At 34.8% G+C, this 24879-nt stretch overlaps 4 protein-coding genes across 6 annotated transcripts; 1 reads left to right on the forward strand and 3 right to left on the reverse strand.

The window, feature by feature from the left end:
* Positions 1 to 3313: 3313 nt before the first annotated feature.
* On the reverse strand, positions 3314 to 4539 carry LOC125817603 (uncharacterized). The gene is made up of 4 exons (XM_049497151.1): positions 4423 to 4539; positions 3585 to 4280; positions 3452 to 3488; positions 3314 to 3381 (listed from the first exon to the last, which is right to left on the reverse strand). The coding sequence occupies exons 1-4, from the start codon at positions 4537 to 4539 to the stop codon at positions 3314 to 3316; spliced, it is 918 nt and encodes a 305-aa protein (XP_049353108.1).
* A 6063-nt stretch (positions 4540 to 10602) lies between these two features.
* On the reverse strand, positions 10603 to 14234 carry LOC125817631 (multiple organellar RNA editing factor 8, chloroplastic/mitochondrial-like). 3 transcript variants are annotated; one of them, XM_049497191.1, is made up of 6 exons: positions 13825 to 14234; positions 12409 to 12506; positions 12222 to 12287; positions 11228 to 11470; positions 11171 to 11197; positions 10603 to 11137 (listed from the first exon to the last, which is right to left on the reverse strand). In XM_049497191.1, exons 1-6 carry the CDS (start codon positions 14205 to 14207, stop codon positions 10782 to 10784), a joined length of 1173 nt encoding a protein of 390 aa, XP_049353148.1. In that variant the 5' UTR covers positions 14208 to 14234; the 3' UTR covers positions 10603 to 10781. The 3 variants fall into 3 exon arrangements, with proteins under 3 accessions (XP_049353148.1, XP_049353147.1, XP_049353146.1); XM_049497190.1 differs by having other exon boundaries at positions 11171 to 11470; XM_049497189.1 differs by having other exon boundaries at positions 10603 to 11470.
* Positions 14235 to 14743: 509 nt separating this feature from the next.
* Positions 14744 to 17529, reverse strand: LOC125817632 (uncharacterized). Its single transcript, XM_049497192.1, has 2 exons — positions 17177 to 17529; positions 14744 to 15827 (listed from the first exon to the last, which is right to left on the reverse strand). Exons 1-2 carry the CDS (start codon positions 17267 to 17269, stop codon positions 14976 to 14978), a joined length of 945 nt encoding a protein of 314 aa, XP_049353149.1. The 5' UTR covers positions 17270 to 17529; the 3' UTR covers positions 14744 to 14975.
* A 1531-nt stretch (positions 17530 to 19060) lies between these two features.
* On the forward strand, positions 19061 to 24485 carry LOC125817634 (probable beta-1,3-galactosyltransferase 14). The gene is made up of 7 exons (XM_049497194.1): positions 19061 to 19488; positions 21010 to 21162; positions 21236 to 21318; positions 21438 to 21537; positions 22360 to 22473; positions 23240 to 23382; positions 24131 to 24485. Exons 1-7 carry the CDS (start codon positions 19124 to 19126, stop codon positions 24217 to 24219), a joined length of 1047 nt encoding a protein of 348 aa, XP_049353151.1. The 5' UTR covers positions 19061 to 19123; the 3' UTR covers positions 24220 to 24485.
* The last annotated feature ends 394 nt before the right edge of the window (positions 24486 to 24879 follow it).

Below are 24879 nucleotides of genomic sequence, written 5' to 3' on the forward strand. Positions count from 1 at the left end.
CGAAGAAAGACGCTTCCACGGCGATGGCCGCTGCTGATGTCACCAGAAACCCTAGATGCTGCATGTGTGAAAACTAAGAAATGCCTTTTGTATAGTTATTGAAAGAAGCTGGTAAGTGCCTTTTGTATATATGATGAATATATCATCAAGCAGTGATTCAGGATCATCTTCTACTGGTAATTAATTAATTATAACAATTCATTCAATTAGGGTTCATAATATGAATGAATGAATGAATCATTTGATTATTTATGTTTGCAGATTCTGATAGCCACAGTACTTCTTCTTGATATTTGAGCGTAAGTGGATGCTCGTTAGCTAATATTACTTTCTTTATATATAATCAGTTGTGAATGTTTCCTTAGTGTTGTGTTTTTTCCAATTTTAACATATATACGAAAAACCAAGGAATTTAGACCATTTCCCAGAAATGTTTTAATCTTTTAACATTCACTTTCTCCGTTAGTCACTCAACTCTTCTTTTCTTGTTTTGCAGGAAATTTGTGTTGCTTCAGAACTTCAAGTTTGAGTCATGAGGGGAATAAACAAATCTTTCAAATTTTTAACATATATATATCTATATCTATACAAGATAGTCTTTGTTTACATTGGAGAAATATAGCCAAGTAATTGCTTGATGAGACATGTTATCAAGCAATTTATTGAATGAGCTAGTATATACAAAGGATATATACATGCTTTTATTGATTAAATTAAAGGCAAATGCAAAAGTCACAAAGTTTGCCATCATTTTATTCGTTTGTATGTCACATTTACTTTTAAGTAGGTAGATGAGATATTAGGTTTTGATAAATCAATATTTTCTTACCAGCTATGTTGCTAGGACTCCAAAAAATATTGTCGCATTTGAGTCTAATCTTCTAAAAAAACACTATTTTTGGAGGATCTAACATACACTCATCGACATTTTTTTAAGAGTCCAAGCAACCTAGCTTAATTAGTAGTCCTGCCATTTATGTCATGTCCTTGGTAGCTTGTCTCGTAGTTATATATATCTAAAGCCCTATTTTGCTTTGGAAGAGATAAATTTGATGCATCCAAAATGGTAGTAACATTTCGTTGACAATTATTCAAGGTTAATATAATCTTGCGATATACCACCTTATCCTATGAATCTAACGACCCTTGAGGGTAAAACTATAGAAGTTTACACCTTTACTGAGTTATAATTGCATATAATAGTAATACATGGATTATTATACGTAGATTAGCTATTCATGTATGAGTTACAATTTCATCTATCATGTATAAAATAATATATAAATTGACTCGTAATTTATACATAATTTAGTTATGTCGAATTGTAAAATGATAACCAAATACTGTATTTGGTATGATGAATTTTACACAAAGCAACTAAAAAGCTAACAAACATATAGAGTCTTAACGTTGAGAGCCTCTTCGAAACTCTATAAAATATTGTATTTGGTATGATGAAATTACAAGGACATGCATGTGATTATCTAAATGCCAAGAAGCAATATTGTACAAATATTTCTAATTATTCTCTTTAGGGCTCCAATACAGATACAAAACAAAAATAGTGCTCAATTGGGGTGGGGTCGGGGTTACAACCTTTGTGGGGCGGGGCAAATTATAGCTTTTGCGGGGCAGGGTAAATTATAGCTTTTGCGGGGTAGGGCGGGGTGGGATGGGTTTAATTTCTTTTCAATAAAATCATGTGGACGGGGCGAGGCGAGTTGTGGGTTTGAGATAGTAACATTTCATACACTTAACTCTAAATAGACGTGATTATTCCTTATTCGAAAATACTTATTTCCATTTATTCATCACAAATTACATTAGATGAACTTTATATGGAATTAATTTTTTGAATTATAAGGTGAAAAAATTCTTATGGCTAAACGGATTGCAAATGCAAGATAACACCTCAGCGACTCGTTTGAGACAAACAACAAGAGCATATTCATTGTAATCCCACAAGTAGTAATTTTATTTACTTTTGAGTTAAAAATTTGGGGAAGATTAGTGTGTACATAAACCCTTACATATGATGTTGCATCGTTACGAGACAAGCAATCAAGAGAAGAAATCGAAAGAATTTGTTAAATATGAGTTGAAGACTCAACTCCACAAGGACATTGAATGACATGAAATGGCAGGACTACTAAGCTCGGTTGCTCCAGACTCTTCAAAAATGTCGATAGGCTCATCCAACACAGATGTAACAACATTTTTGAGAGTCCTATCATAATTGCACTTTCTTCGGGGTTCTCCAGGTATAAACTTTGCCGGAGAAAGTCTTTCTTCTGAATCCATTAGAAATGAAAAACCCTAACCCTAAACACAACCTCAAAATCAAAAACCCCAATTTTGGAACTTAATTAGGGTTTCCAAAAAAAAAATTTGAATACAGATTATTTTTTTTGTAATAACAATAATATTAATTTGATTATATAAATATACGTTTTTTTTCCAGCTTTTAAATTACCTAAAACATTTTTATAATTTTTTCATTTGATTATATATTATGTACAAAAAAGATATCAAAGAAACCACTTTATTTAAAATTTATGAAGATGAAATCAAATTAAGTTCATATACAAATTCATATATTTTATTACCTAAAAAAGGATATGTTTCAATTTTTTCTTCCTTAGGTATCAAATATGATTCGAAGCACTATGATGATTTTCTTATTAAGTTTGATGAATGAATGGAAATAAGTACTCCAAATCGGAAATATTCACTAGTAATAAGGTAAAAATTGAGGGAAAAGCAAAGAAAATAACAAACTTAGGTAAGATTGATCATTCATTCAATCGTAAATTGTAGCGTAACATATAAAGGAATTCGATGAACAACTAAATTCAATTAGTTTGAGAAATATTAGCAATTCGTTATATATGTATGATTCAATCTAGGCATATAACGTCATAAGTAGAGACATACAAACTATCTACCAAAACTTAGAGTTTTCCCAATCTAAACAAGACATAGAGAAATTAATCACGTTGAATTAATTAAATAACAAGAGCTATAAAGAGAATGTTTCACATAGATCCTAAACACAATGACGTCGATGATGTAGCAATTATATATTTCATCATGCAAGCAAGATATATGGACCAGAATCTCATCTAACTACTGAAAAGTAAATGTGGCATACAAACTTTGTGATTTATACATTTTCCTTTAATCACGAAAGGCATATTATATTTTCTCCTTTTCATTCAATAAGATATATCATAGACTTGTGCTATGTTGGAGGTGCTATAATAATTCTGCAATGTAAACAAAGACTTGATGAGTTACCAGTAGAGGATGATCCCTAATCACTGCTTGATGAGTTATCCGCTTCTCTCCCACCTTCAACATGAGTACTAGTACGCATTTCACCTATTCATAAAGCAATATTACGTAATGTCTAACTAATTAAGTCGGTGATTCATCATATAAAAGGACTTACCACTTGTACCTTCTTCACTCGTCATCTCCCTCTTCTTCTTCCTCGGATCAGCTGCCCCGGTAATTGACTTACCTCTTTCTAAAATCCTTCCTTGTCTAAGTGGATGATACTCATAGGGAATAGGATGAAGAGCATTTCTACTAGTGGCCAAGTCTTTTTTATTCCTATTATTAATGGCAGAAGGTAGTTTGTCCTTCTCAAGAAGGTAGTCAGAGCTATTGTAATACCTATTCGGCTTTCTGCTCCTCTTCTCCCTCTCTACAATTCCATAACTTGCAATAGCTGCAAGACTAGGTGCGCGAAATGGATTTGGTAGATCAATAGGTCGCACAAAATTAGGGCAAGGATTTTTCATCACATCATCAACTCTAAATCTTGGATATCTATAAGAACTAATGGGACGACTAGATTTTAAAACTAAACCACGATGTTTACATGAAGTGTGTTGAAGCTTCTCCTTAGCTTCAATCTTCTTCACCATACCCCTAACATGATCTAGCTCGCCCTCTAAAACCCTCCTAGCTTCTCTAATCTCAACTAGAGACCTCGATTTATTTAACCTAACCCTAACCCTAACCCTATCTTCAGCCCTAGAAATCAGTGACCGATTAGGCTCGCTACCTTCCCTCAATTCCACATCACCCGAGGTGGAATTAGTAATTAAAAAATCTGCCTGAGGTATTATTACCTTTGCCGGTTGCTCTGCATCTAGGGTTTTTAAAACCTTGGTCTCTAGTGTGGCTACACCGTCAGCAGTAGTTTTACGGTTTCTCCGGCTATAAACTTTGCCGGAGAATCGTCTTTCTTCCGAATTCATAGGAAATGTAACCTGAAAAAACAAAAACCACAATTTGGAAACTTAGGGTTTCTAAAAAAAATCGAAAACAATTTAAGCGAAGCAGATTGTTAATCAAAAGATTTGTGAGAGGTATTACCTTTGCCGGTTGCTCTGCATCTAGGGTTTCTGAAACCTTGGTCTCTGGTGCAGTTACACCGGCGGCAGTGGCCGGAGAAATATCTTTCTTCAAGGTTTTACAGTTTCTCCGGCTATAAACTTTGCCGGAGAATCGTCTTTCCTCTGAATCCATCCCAAACGTAACCTGTAAAAACAAAAAACCCCAATTTGGAAACACTAAAAAAATCGAAAACAATTTAAGTGAAGCAGATTGAAAAATCTAAAACTTACAAAATAATGAAGAAGAGGAGAAACGGAAGTGATCGTCGAATCTTACCGCCGGCGGAACGGAGAAGATGATCGGAGAAAAAATTGAAGTTGTCGGAGATGATCGGCGTCGGGTAGGAGAAGATGATCGGAGAAGAAATGGAAGTTATCCGAGATGATCGGCGTCAGGTCGGAGAAGAAATGGAAGTGATCGGTGGTGGGTCGGAGAAGAAACAGAAGTTATCTGAGATGATTGGCGTCGGATTGGAGAAGAAATGGAAGTGATCGGAGATAATCGGCGGCAGATCGGAGAAGATGATCGGCGCCGGGAATTAACTTGCCTGAATCTTTTTTTTTTTTTTTGTAATAATAATAAATTAATTTAATTATTTATATATATACTTTTAAGTCAACGTATGATGACTTGGCGCTTTGTACTTTCCGACAAGGATCAAGTTGTCGAATTTTGTGTCCATTTCTAGATTTCCGTGCCATTTATTTTTTTTATTTCTAAATTAAGCTAAATACTTTCAACCTAGGTATTAACGGAGTGACGAGAGGGAATTGTTCGGATGATAAGTACCTCTCACTTTCAACCAGAAGGTTGCGAGTTCGAGTCACTAATGGAGCAAAAGGGGTGGGAGCTCCTAGGGGAGGGTAAATAAAAAAAAGAAGGTATTAACGGAGTGCTATATAAATTATAGTTTAAAATAATTAAAAATTCATACAATTTTTTTTAAAAAAAATTGGACATTAATGAATTTAATTAATTTTATTTTTTACATCGAAGTATATCTGTATAGTTATTATTCTCTATAATTTTTACTTGTATAAAAATATATTAAATTTTTAATTATTATTAATTTTTCTTAAAGGCTAAATATATATTAAGGAATTGTTTATTTGTTGATTAGGAAATAAATTATTCATGTATTAAAACTAATATCTGCATAATGAGCTCAACATTTTAAATATTGTATATAATACTCTTTTGGTTCTGAAAAAATGAATTTGTATCACCCAATATTTAGTATTTAGAATGTCAGGAATATTAACATTTAACAAGACATAGTATTAGTAAAGTTTCGAACTTTTTGTCCTAATTAGATTGGTTGTAAGTAAAAGAGGTATAAAAAATAAAAATAATAATTACAATGTTTGGTTACCATTTTATAATCCTTCATAACTAAGCCATGTACTATTATTTTCTGTTTTTTTTTTTTTTTTTTGTTAACTTGGGCAGCCAATTTAGGCCAACTTTTTATTTCTTTTTTGCATAAATAAACTAATCCACGTCTAATAATCTTTGTATTACTAATACATACAATTATAACTTTAATCATCAATTAAACGACCTCAATGGGTATTTTTCTACTTTGGCTCTTGGGTTGTCAAAAACTATATACTTCTTCTGTTTGTTTTCTATCTTCTTCTTTTTTTGAATAAATTGGATGAAGAAAACCCTTAAGAGCTTAGAATATAATATTTTAGTTCTTTTTATTAACTCTAATCACTTTAGTTAAGATTAAATATTTGTAGATTTAATTCCTCTTCTAGTTTAGAGTATTAGTAGTTTGTTATGAAGCTTAGCCGGCCTTTACTATCAACACTTTCGCTTTATGATATTGTCGGAATTTATGATATCGTTGTTACATTTAAAGTTGTCATTATTTTTCACTTCAAAGTAGATAAAAGACTTACTTGTATATATGTTTATATCAATTTTTTATGTGAAAATGTACCTTAGCTAATTATTGATTGAATGACATTTACACTTATACCCTCAAGAATAGTCGATTCACGAAGATAAGGTGATATATCGCAGGATTATATATATTAATCATGCCATAAGGAAATCAAGTTTGCCAATGAGAACTAAACGAAATATTATATCATTTTTAGATTTATATACACAACATTTTTCAAGAATAATGATGGGCAAACTTGTGACTTAAAAGATGTCTCCTTAAATTTGTATCCATTGAATAAAATAGACATGTCTCTAAAGATGCAAATTACGTTGTACTTGTTGAGATGTAAGATAACACCTTGGCGACTTAACAAGTGGAGTCTAGGGAGGATAATGAGTACACAAACCTTATTCATATCCTATAAGGTAGAAAGACTGTTTCATATAGATCTTTAATTCATATGAGACGGATCCTATAAGAAATAATGACGATGTGGCTATTATATATATTTTCATCATTCAAGATACTACGATATGCAAAATCAATGAACAACTCCATATAAGGACACTGAATCGTTATGAGACAAACAACTAAGAAGGCATCGAAAGAAAACAAACCAAGTTCAAACATGAATTGAAGACTCAACTCCATAAGGACATGACATAAATGGCCGGACTAGTTGCTTGGGCTCTTCAAATATGTCGATGAGTGCATGTCAAATCCTCCAAAAATAGTGTATTGCTTGAAGAGCCGACACATATGTGACAATATTTTTAGAGTTCAAGCAACATAGCTGGTAAGAAAAGTATATTGTACATTTTATCAAAAACCAGAATCTCATCAACTCTCATTTCTACTAACTGAAAAGTAAATGTGACATACAAACTATCAAGAAAGGCATGTCTCCATACAAACATTCATTCAATAAAATAGATAACATGTCTCATCAAGCAACTTGACTATGTTACAGGTGCTATATTTTTCCAATGCAAATTACAATGATACATAGAATTCATTTCCATAAACAAAGACTGTCTTGTATAGATAAATCAAAATGCCCCTCTCAGCAACACAAATTTCCTGCAAAACAAGAAAAGAACAGTACTTGAGTGACTAACGGAGGAAATGAATGTAAACTCGTATAATCAAAAACATTTCTGGGAAATGTTCTAAATTCCTTGGTTTTTCGTATATATGTTAAAATTGGAAACAACACAACACTAAGGAAACATATAGTAAAATATCCTACCTCCTGCATCCGATCCTCATCAAGATCTAGGAAGTGTGGCTATGAGAATCTGCAAACATAAAAAATCAAATGATTCATTCATTAATATTATGAACCCTAATTGAATGAATTGTTATAATTAATTAATTAATTACCAGTAGAGGATGATCCTGAATCACTACTTGCCTCTCTCCCACCTTCCACATGAGTAGGCATTTCACCTATTCATAATACGTAAGTCTAACTAATTAATTAAGACGATGATATATATTCATCATATATACAAAAGGCACTTACCACTTGTACCAGCTTCTTTCAATGCAGCACCAATATTCTACAAAATGCAAGTGTGAAAACTAAGAAACGCTCATCTTCAATCCACACTAGATATATATATAACTAAAAAAGCTGAAAGAAACTCACTGTAGCTTTACTCTTGTTGTAATAATTTGTGACAAACCTATTGAGCTCCCACATAGTTTCTGCATCAATGTTGTTTATGTCCAGTTCAAGCTCCCCGTTATTCTGCTTATATGGTATGCCCCTTTTCTTAATCATCTCAGCAACTGCACCAAGCTCTTCTTCAGGTAAATTCTCAAGACCTCTATTAAGTTTCTCGATTTCTTCAATCGTCATCTCCCTCTTCTTCTTCCTCGGATCAGCTCCCTCCCTTTCTAAAATCCTTCCTTGTCTAAGTGCATCGACAAAAGGAATAGGATGACGAGCATTTCTACAAGTGGCCGGAGTGGGCAAGTCTTCTCTATTCCTATTAAGGGCAAATCCTTTGTTCTTAGTTTCATTTTTGTTTTTCTGTGATGTTTTATAGATTTCAGAAGGTAATTTATCTTTCCCTAGGAGGTAATCAGAGCTACTGTAATATTCATTCACCTTACGGATCCTCTTCTCCCTCTCTACAACTCCACAAACCGGAGGGTTGTAATGTTGATTTAGCTTTGGGATTCTCTTCTCCCTCTCTATAGTTCCACAAACCGTAGGGTGGTAATTAGGACTAGGTGGCCGATTGATCATATGTCTAGTAACATCTGGATATCTACAAGAGATCTTAGGAGGACGAGGAATCAAAACTAGACGACGTTTGTTAAGTGAAGTCTCCTTAACCTCAATCTTCCTTACCATTCTCCTAATATCATCCAGCTCACCCTCTAACCTACTCCTGACATTTCTACTCTCAGCTATTGATTTCGATTCATTAAAACGTATCGTAACCATCTCCTCACCACTACAGTTACCCACTTCCCTCAATTCTACACCACCTTCGGGCACATCTCCCGAGGTGGAATGAGTAAGATCAGTTGTTTTAGCTACTACCTTTACCGGTTGCTCTCCATTTAGGGTTTCTGAAACCCTGGTGACATCAGCAGCGACCGAAGCGTCTTTCTTCAGGATTCTCCGGGTGTAAACTTTCCCGGAGAATCTCCGTCTTTCTTCTGAATCCATCCAAAATGTACCTGAAAAAAACAAAAAACCCAATTTAGGAACTTAGGGTTTCCAAAAAAAGAAATCAAAAATAGTTTTAGTGAAGCCGAATGAAAATCGAAAACTTTCAAAGAGAAGAAGAAATGGAAGTGATCGGTGAAGATGACCGCCGGCGGATCGGAGAAGATGATCGGAAATGAAACTTACAAAAAAAAAAGAGAAGAAGCAGAAGTTACCGGAGATGATCGGCGGCGGGTTTGATAAGATGAACGGAGAACAATCGGAAGTGATCGGCGGCTGGTCGGAGAAGAAACTTAGAAAAACAACTAAGCGAAGCGATCCAAAATGTTGATCGGAAAAAGTTAGGGTTTTGAGATTTGAGAGATTTTAAGTAGAAGTCATCGGAGAAGATGATCGGAGGTGGGATTGAATTCCGGTCAGCTTTTTATTTTTTAATATTTTGTAATAATAAAAATATTTTTTTGATTATTTATATATAAATATTTTCCGTCAACTTTTATGATGGCTTGGCACTTCCCGACAGTGATGTAGTCGTTAGATTCTCTGTCCATTTTCTAGATTTCTGTGCCATTATATATATTTTCTTTTGTTTTTTAAATTACGCTAAATACTCTTAAATTTTTGGGGGTGAAAATCTTTTCCATTTATAAATATGTGTTAAAAATTGAACTCTTAAATTTTTAGCCTAAAGTTTCTAACTTTAAATAATAACCAAACTCGGTTCTTTATATTATATATAATTTACTTTTAAACCTAGGTATTAATGGAGTATCACATAAATTGTAGTTTAAAATTTATACAATATTTTAACCTTAATTAAATTAATTATTTTTATATTTCCTCCATTGGAATATATTTGTATAATTATCGATCTCTCTATTTTAACTTGTTTAAAAAGTATTAAAATTTAATTATCATTAATAAAATTAAATTTCTCATTAGACTAATTTATTTAATTATTTCTTTATATACTTGATTAGCATTCTCATTTTTTTTCATCCAAAAGATAATTTTATGAAAAAATTGTTACATAAATTTTAAAAAATGAAAATATCATGGTTTGTAAAGAAGTAAAGAATAATTGATAATGAAAAGATATAATATATTATTTTAATAAAGATAAATGTAAGAACTTGATATTATTCAAAGTTGAAGATAAAGTCTGATTTTAAAAATAAAGTTGAAGGGTGCATAGATTTCAATTTAAGATTATATTATACATTGCAATTTTTTTAGACAAAATGAATGAAAGTTCGTACTGAAATTATGCCCTAACTCAACGAATTGCATCTCGATCCAGACATGTGTTAGTTTCGAATGAAGATTGAGATGTTATCCTTCATTTCCAAGTTTCTATTGTAATTTTTTCATCTGGAATATAGTAGTGTTTGATTGTTACTTCTTGTAAACAAGAGACGAGAACACTTTATTTGAAATTTATGAAGATGAAATCAAAAAACAAACGACACAATGGTGTTAAGGCTTTTCTAACATTGTCACCATGAAAACAGCTATAGCCATAATCGTCCAAAGACGCAAACACTACCTACACTGATGCTTTAAAAGTTCAATCATTCACCATATGAAATTATAACATTCATCGGAGAATTGATAAACTGAAAGGATGTTCCTATAGTAGCATTGCAATGAAAATACAACAGGAATGCATACCAACCAAACACATCTTATTGCACATTCAACTACTACGTGCACCAAACATCCTATTCAACGACGATATGACTTGTGCAGTAGAATTCTAGAAATACAAATTTCATACTTATCTACAGCGGCCTATTGATAATTTGGATCTCTTCCAGGCATGTTTTGATTCTGATGAGGGTTTCCACCAGACGTATTCGGAGCATAGTTCTGACTTGGAGGGGGCATATTTGGGTTCTGATAATGGTTTCCACCAGATGTATTTGAAGCATAGTTCTGGTTTGGTCCTGGACCTGTTTGGTAAGGCATGCCCCCATTGTTTGGTCCACCATTATATTGATTGTTTGGTGCTCCACCGTAGTTATTGGGAGGCGCTCCACCATAGTTTCTGGGAGGCCCTCCACCATAGTTAGGCGGTGCACCTCCCATGTTGGGCTGCATGTTGGGTGGCCCTCCCATGCCAGGCTGGTGCATCCCGCCCATGTTGGGCTGCTGCTGCTGCATACCTCCCATGTTGGGCTGCTGCTGCTGCATACCTCCCATGTTAGGTTGCTGGTGCTGCATTCCACCCATGTTAGGTTGCTGCTGCTGCATTCCACCCATGTTAGGGGGTGGTGCATTTCTCATATTGGGAGGTCCACCACCCATATTGGATCCAGGGTTCTGCATCTCTCTTCTTCTCTCAAAATTTCTGGACCTATCAAAGTTACGAGGTCGGTCATTACGTCTGTTTCTCTCATTAGCTCGGGCATTGTTCCTCACCCACTCCTCGTGGTATTTCGGGTCATATGGTACAGCCTGCCCATTAATAAAAGGTTCTCCTGCAACATGCACCACAATAGTCATACAATACTGGTGTACCAGAAGAGAACATGATTATATCCGAACAGGGCAAGATAGACATGTATGAAAGTTCTTCATGAAAATGCCAAGGTTGAATTTCTCATAAATTTTTCTTGTGCCATCATTACCCACAAAACAAATTATCATATGTATTAAATCATAAATTAACCAACTGTTCAGAATCAAGCATTTCAAATTTTCAACTGTATTTTTCCAATAATCTCCTTGTCTCAATTTACATGACGTTTTCTATCTTGGGACATTCCTTAACATACTTCAACTAATAACAGTACTTTATGTTAACTTCCACAAATTTCAAAGATTCAATTTCATTTGACAACTACAGAGTACTACATTATTCCTGATCAAATTTTGCAACTGTTTTTGTATTTCTTTAGCTAGTACTTTAACTCCTCATCAAGATAATGGCATATACAAGTCAAATTGACATTTTACTATCTCCATGCCACTTAAACTATGTTACAGAAAACAGGATTACCCAAAAGTTACATATGTAAAGGAGGGACAGGAAAGCAAATCCAGCAGATCGGAAGTGAATTCAGGCAGAGAAACACAATTGAAGAAAGAAATCACTTCAAAGTCTATTAGCCAGGAGCAAATGCCTAGCGTTCATTATTGATCATATATTACTCACTTGAAGTTTTTTGTAAAAAAAAATCATATAATTTCACAAGAATTGTGTGACAAAAAATACTAGTCACTACCTACCTCCATAATCTTTATTTTTAACATCCAAGTAGGAATCAGGAAGCACCCATCTAACCTTGGGCAATTCTGCACATGGATGAAGAAAAGAATGCTTAGTTGCACCTCGTTACCATTAAAAAATACTTGGATAAGATCAAGATACAACCAAAAAAATATTAATGGAAAAGGACACTAAAAATGCATCAACCTTTTAGCTTGTAAGAAAGTTCTTCGGATACAAGAGCTCCAAATGCATAGTAATGTCTTGTCGAGACAGAGTAGATCTTCATTCTTGCTTCTTCTTCACTGCAAGGTGTATTAATCACATAAATCCTCCATATAAATCCTCCATGGTAATTAACTAAACGTCTTTGAAAGTATTTCACAAGCCCAAGAACTCATACAGTCTGGGAGTATCCCAGTAGCAAGTGAGCCACTTTTATTATACAGGCAGATCGTTTAAACTATTTTTAAAGTTAACAATATCCACTCCGCTTAATTTGAACCCTGTTACATAAAAACACTCAATAGTTTGTCTTCTAAAACTAATTAAAAGATTCTCAACATTATCTCCAGACATACAAACTCGTCCCTTTCCATTCTTAATATTTCAATTTCTGACCAATTAATCATTACAATGAGTTAGCTGCTCGCATAGGGGAACATGCAGCCCAATTAAATGATCAATATATCTCATGATTAAAAAAAAAAAGTATTGTTCCAGGGTTATCAAAGTTCCGTCTTCAGTCCATATTTTTGTGGGACCCGGACTACGCGCTTGAAACTAAAAAAAGCAAGGGGAACGGGTCTCCTAAAACTGTTCAAATTGGGTGGAAGATAAAAAGAGCAATTTTTATAATAATAATAAAGAGAATCTATTCCTATTCAATAATAGGATTATTAACTATCAAAAGGATTCATACTGCCGACACAAACTAGCTAGAGATTGATAAGTGGCTTGATTGATGATTCAATGATGTCAAAGAAAAAACAGAACTGCGGATCATTACAGGCATGTTGCTTAAACTATTTAGAGTAACACACAACAACAACTAAGCCTCAATCCCAACCTATAGTTCGGAGTAGCTCTATGAATCCTCAAAATTCATTCTGCTCCATTTGAACTGTTTCATACGTACACTCAATAATTTGTCTTCTAAAACCAACTAAGGCGATCTCATTTGGGTGGCTATCTGAGCTTTCAACTTGTTGGTGAGGATTCAATTCCCCACCTTGTTATGCCCTCTCTCATTTCCCCTTCCCCTACCCATGATGTGATAAAAAATAATTTTTAAACAGAAACAATTAAGGATTCCCAAGTTCTCTCCATTTCTGACCAATTAAACATCACAACACCCTAGCAGTCCTCACAAGCTAATATGCCTTAATCTCTAACAAATTTGTGTCGCCAATTTGAATGCATAGCAATATAGACAACAACAACATAACAAGTTTAATCCCACAGGTGGAGTCTGAGAAGCTTAGAGTGTACTGTACACAGACCTTACCCCTAATCCTCAGCTTAGATTAAGCATTTTAGAAATGAAAGCAGTAACTACAGAGCAATATGTACAACTAATTGATGCAATCAACAAAACAAAATACAAAACATTTCAATCCAAACCTTCCGACAATCGTAGCAAGAGTTTTGATGTAGCTATCAATAATCTCATCTCTTGTTGGATCACCTTCAGGCTTCTCCATCACAACAAGCCAGTGCTCAAAATCACATCCATCAAGCAAAATCGTCTCCTTCGGTGGACGATTAGACCAGTTCGGGTTCGGGTCATTCAACGATGAGGACGTTTGACGAGTCGCGAAACCTCTCAACGACGTCGCGGCCGTTAACGTTGCCGGAGTAAAGGTTCGGAGATTCGCTGCGACGGCGATGAGTGGACGAAAACGGAGGAGAGAGAAAGAAGATGGAAGAGGTGTAGAGAGAGAAAGAGGAGTGTATGAGCGAGAGAGAGTAGTGAGTAGAGAACGAGTAAGATAACGAGTCGCCATTTCTGCCAAAAACCCTAAGGAAGAAAGTGAAGGGGTGAAAGAGTTTTATATAGAGTGAGCCAAATGGGGTTTATCAAAAGACACGTGTATCATTACTATTTGTAACAATTTCATTTTCCAAAATGCCATCAAAACTATTTTTCTGTCATTCCAATTTACATGACACTCTTTAATTTTAGTCCGTAAAAGTGTAGTAGGTATTGTTTTGTTATTCGTTCATACTATTAGTTATAGTATTGCTCGTATAGTTTCTAGATTTCCGTTACTATATCCCACTTTGTGAAACTACACCGATATGTTGCAATAGTAAGACTTCTCTATCCCTTAACTAAAGGTTTCGAGTTCAAACCGAATATAGAGAAAATCCCGTTAAAGGTGCTACCCCCAAATGGATCATGTAATGTGTAATTCGAATTTAGTGGGGATTCCAATATAGGCTCCGAACACTGAATCGAAAACCAAAACCAAAAAAAAAACACCATTAATTGTGCTCTTTTAGCCATTTGATAACAACAGTGTATCAAACAAATATATGTTTATTTATAATTATTGTAGTACAACTTTTCATTTCCTGTTCGAACTTTCAACAAGTAAAGCACAACATAAGGTCATGGATAATCAGAGCTAGGTCAAGTAATCTTTCAAACCTTTGACATAAAAAACAACTATTCATGAAAAGACCTTGCGCGGTTGTTAAACGATATCTCCCTTGTTCTTGAGTAAGTGTTGTGATCCTCCACGAGCTGATTGTTGATTACTTACAGTTGGTCAAACATCGGTGCTATAGCGCAAGGGAAAACGACGATGCAACATCCTTTGCAGCCATCTCCTACGCGGCTCTGGGTTTAAACAGATGAAACACTCTCTTTCTTCTGGATCCCTTACGATATCCAAAGCATCTAAATACATTGCACTTGATTGTGGGATATCCTCCATCTCATTCAAGCACTTAACAACAGAAGCTATAGAGAGATCGGGAGTACTAACAGCTACACCAGTCTTGTTATCCGTGCTAGTAGGCTTTGACACTCGTTCGTTTGTGAGTTCAACGAGTTTGCCTACACAAGTCTTCAATTCAGTCATCCATGGTTCTGTAATAGGATGGGACTTCACAGCAGGTTGTTGAGGAAGTTTTGAAAATACAGGCATTGATGTTTGGCTGATATAATCACTTTCTGACGCAGTGCATGTTTGACGTTCAATATCATCTAACCCCATTGGCAACAAGTCATCATGAGTGTCAATTGACTGTTCAAAAGATGCTTGACCTAGTTCTTGATCAAACTTCCAAGGGTTAATACCAACTTTTCGGTCTATGCTACCACCTATATAGCTGAAAATTGATGGTGAGTTTTCCTTTTTGACTTTCTTAAATGCTGGACATATTCCTTCACTTATATGACGAAGCAAATGAGTCGTTCCACTTCGGGTTGAAGAAGTGAAAATTTTGTGGCAATGATTACACTTGCATTTGTCACAAGTTCCATCCTCCTTAATTAGCTTTGTAAAGTGTTGCCAAACTCTAGATCTTAATCTTCCTTCTCTTTTACGCTTCTCGCCTGTGCTTGCTTCAGTCAGACTGGTTAGATCCACAATACCCTCAGGAATAGCATCTGTCATCTAAACAAAAGCAACCACTTTACAAATAGGATTCAAAGAAGGAAATCTGACACAGCTCACGTTAAACATTTAACATGAAAATCAACAAGTTACTTAATTTCAAAAGCAAGTGTATGTCCAAACTTTGAGCTCTTTATATGTCTCAATCTGAATGTCGGCAACATGTATAAATTCATATAACAAAATATTAGCAACAACAGGTCATTATCTTTGGCTTAATAATTATAGAAACTATCCTCAAGGAAGATCCTACAATTCAACACCATATACAAGAAACGGAAGCTGCAGACACATTTTAAAGTGGATACATGATAGCATATCAATATGACCAACCATCGTCTTTTTGAGAATTATTGTATCACACCTTGTCAAGCACTAAATAGACTATAATCGGGTACTTCAAAGAGTTGGGCTTCAAGTTTTGTCTAAGCAAGGATCAAGCTTGGCAAATCACTAGCTGCAACACATTGCATTCTTTTGTATTTCTCAGAGATCGTGGGAGCTTTAGTACACCGGGCAGCCCTTTTAGTCTTCGTCAGCAATGCAATCCAATTAACAGACTGATTGATGACACATCTAAATAATGCCTAAGATTTTAAATTCTTCAGTATACATTAGTCCCACGGATCAGCAAGATGGAAATCCTAAAGAACATACTGCATCAAACGTGTAATGTAGTAGCTTCTAAGATAAAAACATTTGGCATCTAATGTTTCCATCATTCCATTTCACAGCTTACTTAGTTATTCTGGGAAACAAGAACTTCTTAGTAGAGTGTACTTTACCCATTTATTCTTTCCAGCTCGAATAGAGATTAGTCGGGCAAGTGTGCTTCAGATACTGGATGGTTAAACCAAAAAAAGAAAAAAAATTCACTCCTATGCTACGACACAAGTGACTATTCGAACTTAATTTTTTTAAATCTACAACCTCCTTTTTCAATCGAACCCCAAATAAGCTCATCGAAGAATCCCAATTTCATCCCTAGAAGCTCCAAAACTAGCTGAATTCTACTTTAAGCTAAGTTTCCACGAATCATCAGTGTGCTAATTCGACGTCTATCAGCAAGGACACAGATTGAATCAATCAAACAAACTCAAGAGATACACTAAGCATAAAAACAACAACTTTTTTTCTTTCAACATCAACTCAAACAGAGAGCATTAACTACCTGATTCATTATATACAGAACTTCTCGTCTTCAAAATGAAGATCCATTAGTGTATGTGTGCGAAGAAATTCATTAAAAATGTATAAATATAAGATTTAGAACTCAGTTTTTATCACTTGAAGTTGTCATTCTAAAACACAAAAAGCTCCGAGCAACAGTGACGAAGAGGAGTACTTACCGGCGGAGTGAGAGGTAAATCAACCGGAGTAAATTGAAGGCGGCGTTGGTCAACGGCGACGGGCGGCGAACTGTGAGGGTTTGGAGACGCCATTAGAAGCAAAAATGGAAGTGAATTATTGGTCGTGGAGACCCAAAAGGGGATCGAAGAACGGAAACGGGCCTAAATGGGCTCGGAGAGAATGCATGTTTGGGCCTGACATCAAAGTTCGGGCTTGAAGTTTTTGTTCATGCAGGCCCGGTGCTCGTCTATAAGGAATTTGGGCATGTAATCTAGTCGGAAATAGTCTCTCGAGGTTATATTGAACATGTTATTGTTATCATTAGTTTTTAAATTTTTGTGTATCTACCGACCATGGTTGGCATTAGGGTATGTTGAATAAAAATTCTATACAAATTAAAAAAAATTTAATAGACTATGAATTTGCTTAGTTTCTGATATGTAATGAAAGAATCATATGTCACTTTACCAATTTCGAAACAAGTCTAAAAGTTACATATGTTGAAGAAATGAGGAACTAAGCCCATATATGACTGAAATTCAAATAAAAATGGCTTAGACAAAATTGATTGAAATACTTCTTAAACCTACTTCTACTCTTTCTCATGACCACTACGGTCAACCTCTCACACCTTATAATCGGGGCATCTGCACCTCTCCTTCTCACATGCATGAACCATTTCAATCTCACTTTTTACATTTTGTCTTTCACAAAGGTATACATTCACTTCAACATCCTCATTTCTGTCACTCTTAACTTATGAACATGAGAAATGTTGTTTGGTCAACACTCCATACAATTAAACATAGTTCATATAGCCACCATTCCATAGAGGACAAGTATTACGTTCTTATAGGGTAGCTAATGTGAGTCTCCATTTCATCCACCTTACCCCAAATTCTTATCAATCTCCCTATTGCCTTTGATTAGTGACTCCGTGGTACCTAAAACTTCCCTTTTTAGTGATGACATGTGTGTCAGGTTTCACATCTACATATACTAGATGAGACATTATTGAACTTAAGGTTGGGTATAAAATATCGTAAATCGAATTACCTAATTGAATAATTTTTTTTGCTAATTTGGTATTCGATGATTCGGTATTTGATATGGTATTCAAAAATAAAGTTTTAGAATTATGGTATTCGAGATCGGATTTGGTATGAAATATTAGTACCAAATTATTTGATATTTCCCAAATACCAAACTATTTACTTAATGAAGGTCATATATCAACATATCTATTACAAGTCCAAAGAGAAAGTTAAAGAATAAACATGAACAATCCAAATACATATGTCTTTTAGTTGTATCAATTTGTTTTTCTTAATATCTTCTTACTTATTGATCTTCTATTATATCGTGCCTATATATTAAAAAAAATTAGAAATGATTGGAGAAATAATATTAACTTTGTAATACAATCGGCTATAACATCAATACGGTATCACCGAATACCAAATGTCCACCCCTAATTGAACTTGCATTCTAAATATTTAATTTTAATCCGACTCATCTTAAAAAAATTTTGACTCCAAAATTTGTTTTCAAACTTTCAATCTCATCTTAACTCCACCTCGAACCTCATCAATAAATACTACTCTATCGTTAACTCTATACAATAAAGTTTATATTCTTCAAAAATTTAGAGGCGGATCTAGAATGGTAAGAGCAAGTTCTCAAAAATATAATAACTAAATATATTGGGTGATAGAAATGAAACTTGCTTATGCTTTTGTAACCTCCAACTAACACTAGAGGTTACAAGTAACAACCATTCCAACAAACTGTCAGCTCAGTATACATTTTGATGAGTATTCAGTTGAATTTAGTAGAAATCTGCAACAATCAGTTTCTGTAATCCGATTCTTGAATCTTAACTACACTGGTTAGAACCCCAAATTCGATTTTTTTTTCAGATTTTCAACAACCCCATTTGCGTAGAAATGCCTTCAAACCCAAAAATTTTCACTGCTAGATCATCCTATTCGTACTATTACCATTCCCGTAGATCGACAATCTTGATTCTATGTTTTCTAATCGGTTTTGCTGGGTTTGTTTTTGGGGTTATTGCGATTTCGAGGAGGGGTTTAGGAAACAGCTGTAAATATGCTGAACCCAGATCTGTTACTGTTGCTTGGGATAGAAATGTGATGAGTAGAGAAGAAAATGGAATTGGGGTTACTGGTGGAGGGTATAAGAGGCATAAAGTAATGGGTTTTGTTGGAATTCAGACTGGGTTTGGATCGGTTGCTCGCCGGAGATCGTTGCGCCGGACTTGGTTTCCATCTGATCACAATGGGCTTCAAAAGTATACCTTTTTTTTCTATCTATATGTAAATACTCTTTTATTCATACTCTTTTATCTCTGTTGAGGATATTGTGTAAGATTTAAGTTTCAGATTATTTTTCCTTGATAGCCGTGGTATCTAGACTAGCTTGCGCGCACCTAGACTAATTCTATAGGGTTGGACAGATGGAAAGATTTTATTTTCAGATCATACATTTCTGGACAACTACAATATATCCCGTGTAATCCCACAAGTGGGGTCAGGGGAGGGTAGGAATGTACTAGACCTTATCTCTACTTTGGCGGGATAGAGAGGCGAGATCTTAAATTGCTCTTGGATCCTAATAGAAGAGAATTGATTCACATATGCCAGGCCCAACTAATTTGGATTGAGGTGTAGTTGATTTTTGACTGATTGATAGATTTTAACTCTCTCTACTCCAGCTTTAGTTTTGAAAGGGAAAGCTAGCTTCGTTTTCTTTTCTAATACAAAAAGGCGGGTTCTTTGAGTTTACGTAGCTTTAGGGGACGAAGTTGAAGTAGGAATATTTACAGAATGTGGGTTGATAGTGTGCAAGATTTAAGTTTCAGTTCATTTTTATTGATAATTGTGGTATTTGGACCAATTTGTGCACACCTAGACTAATTCTACGGGGTTGGACAAATGGGAAGATTTTAGTTTCAGATCTTAAATTGCACTTGGATCCTAGTTGAGCAGAATTGATTCATATATGCCAATCCCAACTAGTTTGAATTGAGGTGTAGTTGATTGATTGATTGATAGAGTTTACAACTTCAGTTTTGAAAGTGAAAACGAGCTTCAATTTATTTTTGAGAACAAAAAGTCAGGTCTTTGAGTTAATGTAGCTTTAGGGACGAAGTTGCAGTAGTAGTATTTGCGGTATATGGGTTATTATTGTTGTTATAAAATGAAAAGTACATCTTAAACTGTTTTTGGATGATGTGGTGGGACTACTTAATGTGTTGTTTGTTGCCTTCCTAACCATAATGAAGATCTATTTCGAATAATTTCATGTTCTCACCACTAATATGGTATCGTGGAAAGACACCCAGTATGGGTGTGGTTTCCATAAATTTGATTAAAAAAATTATTAATTTCATGTTCTCCGAATCATTTGTCACATGCTTGCTTGATTTGACTGTGTCCTGAAACTTGACCAGCAAGAACTTACTGGAAATTGGCCAATATGTTGTAGATTATTAGCTTATATAAAGCACATGAAAATGGAATAGAATGGAATGTGACTAAATGCTTACTGCAGAGTCGTTAAGTTTAAGACAAAGGAGAACGGAAGAACTTACTGGCTGGAAGATAGTTAATCATTCAGGCACTTCTTAAGCAGAAGTTGTCGTTTTTTTAACTAACAACTTCAAACTTGTAGCTCTTCCGCTGTAGTTTTTTTTTAAAGGTTCACTTGTTTTTGCAATAACCATGTGTATTGGCCTGCGAATTACTTTTATGTGTAGTTGTACTACCCTAGATTTGTGAATTTTGCTGAACCAGCTGAATGAATGTTGCAGGTTAGAAGAAGCCACTGGCTTGGCTTTTAGATTTGTTATTGGTAGAACAAGTGATAAATCCAAGATGTCAGCACTTAAGAAAGAGGTAGCAGAATATGATGATTTTGTACTATTGGACATTGAAGAAGAGTACAGTAAGCTCCCATACAAAACGTTAGTTCTGACATTTATTATTCATTAGCTTCTTCTGTTTGTGATCTACACTTACACCAAGATGCTTTTACAGATTAGCCTTTTTCAAGGCTGCCTATGCACTTTATGATTCCGAGTTCTATGTTAAAGCTGATGATGACATATATTTACGGCCAGGTAGCTAGAATTCTGATGCTTTGTTATTCTTATTGTTCTTTAATTGAGGTATTCTGTTATGATTCCTATGCTACTGTAACTTTTTATGATCTCATGTTGCTTTGATATTCCATAAACAGATCGCCTTTCATTACTCTTGGCCAAAGAGCGGTCTCACTCACAAACATACCTTGGATGTATGAAAAAGGGTCCAGTTTTCACTGACCCCAAGCTCAAATGGTTAGTCTGATTCTGATAGGAGTTTCCTATATACTTATATAATTGGCAACATAATTTTTTCAAGTTTATTTTCTAATGTGTGAAAAGCATTCCAAGTTGATTATCCTAAATTTTACTTGGCAGGACTACTAAGATAGGGGTTCAAATATGATATTTTTATAGAACTGATTCATACTGGATGTCATTAAGATTGCAACTTACTCTCTATATTTCTAGGGATAAAGAGTGAAATATCAAAATGTGCTAAATGTCCCTAGGCTTAGTTCAAGTGGCAAAGGTTGAGGAACTTGTGATGTAGGTCACAGGTTCGAGCCCTACGCCATGCTAACTAAGCCTGTTAGTTAAGCGGAGAAGAGTAGGGAGGTGGACCCATTACAAGTTTCAAATGTTGCGGTTGGTCCAACAGATTTGGCTGAGAGAGATTTCTCGGTCATCAAAAATGAGAAGATCAATATGTGCTAAATTGGAGGAGAACCAAAACTGAAAAAGAAAACGAAAGCAAGGCACAGATTTTATGGTGGAAATTAAGTAATACATAATAATAACACGGCAATACATTGTATTTGTATAATTATGTGTCTTGCCGTCTTATTTATTTATTTTGAGAACACAATGGTCATTAGCAACCAACCAAAAGAATGATCATTAGCAGCTTATGCTTGTTTATATATGCCATGAAAGTTGTGATAATGTTGAGGAAAAGAAGATGTAGATAAATACATACCAATGACTAAATGTGAAGAAAAATTGTGCTTTCAATTACAGGATTATTGTTGTTCTTATCTTCAGTATTGTCTCATTGAATCTGTTCAACTGCTACAGGTATGAACCACTTTCATCTATTCTGGGGAAGGAGTATTTTCTGCATGCTTATGGTCCTATTTATGCTCTTTCTGCTGATGTTGTTGCAAGTTTGGTTGCCCTGAGAAACAACAGGCAAGTGTGTGCTTTTATTAAATATTTATGTCTCTCATCTGTTCTGAAGTGATTTTTTTGTCACCCTACAAAGTGCGTATCGTCTATAACAGTTAGGTGGAAGTGTTTGTTGTGAATGATGGTAAGACTTAATTCAAGAACATCTGCTACCTATTCATGTTATGCTGCTTCTGTTTTTCTCCAACTTGAGTAATGGTTATTATTTTCTGTCCTTGTTGAGTAAGTAGGTCTCGAAATTAGCTCGCCGTGCAGGTAACATGAAACTTCAAGTTGCTGTAGTTAGAATTCTTTCTGACCATAAGGCAACAGTCTGAGTATACAAAATTTTAAATGATGTGACTAATGGAGTAGCTTGTTTCATCTAAGCCAAGGTTACTAATTGGAAGTCAATCATTGTTAAAATATAAGGAAAAAAGAGGATGTGTTGGCAACTTCTTTGACATGATGAGATGATTTTTCTGTAAAACTAGAATTATCATAGATAGACATTTTTCAGTACATTTCAGCAACAAGAAATTGCTCTTATAATTCTTCAAGTTGATTACATCTATTGGTATTTGGAAGATTAAAAGTTTAGACTAAACACAAGATCTTTATGGTAAAAAGCTGGCCATATCCTTTCACATTACAGTTGTTAAAATTCGTTTCACATCACTGTGTTTCTGGGATTCATTTTCTTTATTTTATTGAACCTTTTGTGTCTGTTTCTTTTAAAGTCAAAGGAGTGATAGCTCATTAGTTCTCTCTTTTTCCTGTGAATTCTCAGTTTCCGAATGTTTAGCAATGAGGATGTTACCATTGGAGCCTGGATGCTTGCAATGAATGTCAATCATGAGAATAATAAGCAACTATGTGAACCAGAGTGTACAGAATCATCTATTGCTGTGTGGGATATTCCAAAGTGTTCAGGTCTGTCCCTCAGTTTTTCATTAAGAGCAACACTCATAGGTGCTAGCTCTCATGGTGTGTAAATTTGTGTTGACGAAATAGAAAATAGTGTTTTTGCTTTTGTTGCATCCTGGATGATGAAATTTGAACTTTCAGCACTGCAGATGAAAGATTGTTTGACTTTGTGTATTCCTACACGTGGTTCATTGCACATATTGCTATAAAAAGATATCCAACATGTATTATTAGCTTATGGTGAAGTTGAAGAGGAGTCTTCGTGCTGTGGAAACAGCCTCTTGCAGAAATGCAGGGTAAGACTGTGAACTATTGACCCTTGTGGTCCGGCCTTCCTCAGACCCCGTGCATAGCGGGAGCTTAATGCACCTGGCTGCCCTTTTTTATTATTAGCTTATGAAATATATTAGTGATGGTAAGGGTAACAATTTTATGATGTGATTATGTTCCAAGCCTAACAAATACACTGCCTAGTTATTTGTTAATGCATTTTCACACTTTTCATCATTGCATCTCTGTATTCTGCTTGCATGTGTCTCATCCCTAAATTCTATGAATCATCTGAGATGCTCCAAATTCGTTTAGTACGGTTAATCAACAAGGTAGCATAGTTGGTATCAAGTGCGATTAACTCTCCATTGAACCAGCTAGATGCCATTGAAAACTGTTTGATAAGATTTCAGACACTGACAATATTTCTCCTTGGTTCTTTTCAACTATCTAATACCCGCGTTTTATTCATTTTATCCTCTAGGTCTGTGTAATCCGGAGAAGAAAATGTTGGAACTCCATGCAAACGATGTCTGCTCAAAGAGTCCAACTCTACCATCAGAAGATGATTGATGATCTTGATCAACTGGAAGTCACAGCCAGTCATTCATGAGATATATAGATATAAGAAATATATATAATATTTGTTTTCCATTGATGTTGCACAAAACTCAAATGGAGTGACATGGATACTGATAGATGATTCATATAGCCGAATTCAACTTGCTCGGGATTGAGACATATATAGTTGTTGTTGTACCATTGTTGCACAAAACGATCGGAACTTTGATAGTAAAGGAGATTTTTCAATTTGCAACTGTCTTGAGTTTGGTTTGTGAGATGAAATTGTCTCTCTTAATTATGTGATTTCTTTTAGTTTTTTCAAATATATACAATAAAGTAATTAGTTTACAACAAATATACCATCTTTTAGCGTCGTAGTTCATGTTGTTAACTCCAAATTCATCCAAACAAATATTATACAAACGTTAATGGTAGTTCGCCCACAAATGGGTGAACTGCAATTCTTTTTGTTAACTCCTCACCTGAATATTATCTCCTTTTTAAATATATACAATAAAGTAATTAGTTTACAACAAATATAATTATGCTTTTATTTACATTCAAAATAGTGTGAAAAGTCATAAAAAGTATATACTTAGTATACATTATAATACAATCAAAAAGTTAAATATAGCTTATCTATATACTGAGCAATACATTGACTATATA

The sequence above is a fragment of the Solanum verrucosum genome, unplaced genomic scaffold (assembly GCF_900185275.1).
Source record: "Solanum verrucosum unplaced genomic scaffold, falcon-dt-bn FXZP01000280.1, whole genome shotgun sequence".
NCBI classification, from domain to species: Eukaryota; Viridiplantae; Streptophyta; class Magnoliopsida; order Solanales; family Solanaceae; genus Solanum; species Solanum verrucosum.

Excerpts from the sequence above, each read along its gene's own strand:
- LOC125817634 (XM_049497194.1), top strand. The coding sequence starts at position 19,124 with ATGCCTTCAAACCCAAAAATTTTCACTGCTAGATCATCCTATTCGTAC. Across the intron at positions 22,474-23,239 it reads GTTGCCCTGAGAAACAACAG|TTTCCGAATGTTTAGCAATG; the intron begins GCAAGTGTGTGC and ends GTGAATTCTCAG. Across the intron at positions 23,383-24,130 it reads GGATATTCCAAAGTGTTCAG|GTCTGTGTAATCCGGAGAAG; the intron begins GTCTGTCCCTCA and ends TTTATCCTCTAG.
- LOC125817631 (XM_049497189.1), bottom strand. The coding sequence starts at position 14,207 with ATGGCGACTCGTTATCTTACTCGTTCTCTACTCACTACTCTCTCTCGC. Across the intron at positions 12,288-12,408 it reads ACTTTCTTACAAGCTAAAAG|AATTGCCCAAGGTTAGATGG; the intron begins GTTGATGCATTT and ends ATCCATGTGCAG. Across the intron at positions 11,471-12,221 it reads TAAAAATAAAGATTATGGAG|GAGAACCTTTTATTAATGGG; the intron begins GTAGGTAGTGAC and ends TGCATGTTGCAG.
- LOC125817632 (XM_049497192.1), bottom strand. The coding sequence starts at position 17,269 with ATGGCGTCTCCAAACCCTCACAGTTCGCCGCCCGTCGCCGTTGACCAA. Across the intron at positions 15,828-17,176 it reads ATTTACCTCTCACTCCGCCG|ATGACAGATGCTATTCCTGA; the intron begins GTAAGTACTCCT and ends GCTTTTGTTTAG.
- LOC125817603 (XM_049497151.1), bottom strand. The coding sequence starts at position 4,539 with ATGGATTCAGAGGAAAGACGATTCTCCGGCAAAGTTTATAGCCGGAGA. Across the intron at positions 4,281-4,422 it reads TAACTGCACCAGAGACCAAG|GTTACATTTCCTATGAATTC; the intron begins GTTTCAGAAACC and ends TTGTTTTTTCAG. Across the intron at positions 3,489-3,584 it reads ACTTGGCCACTAGTAGAAAT|AAGAAGAGGGAGATGACGAG; the intron begins GCTCTTCATCCT and ends GATCCGAGGAAG.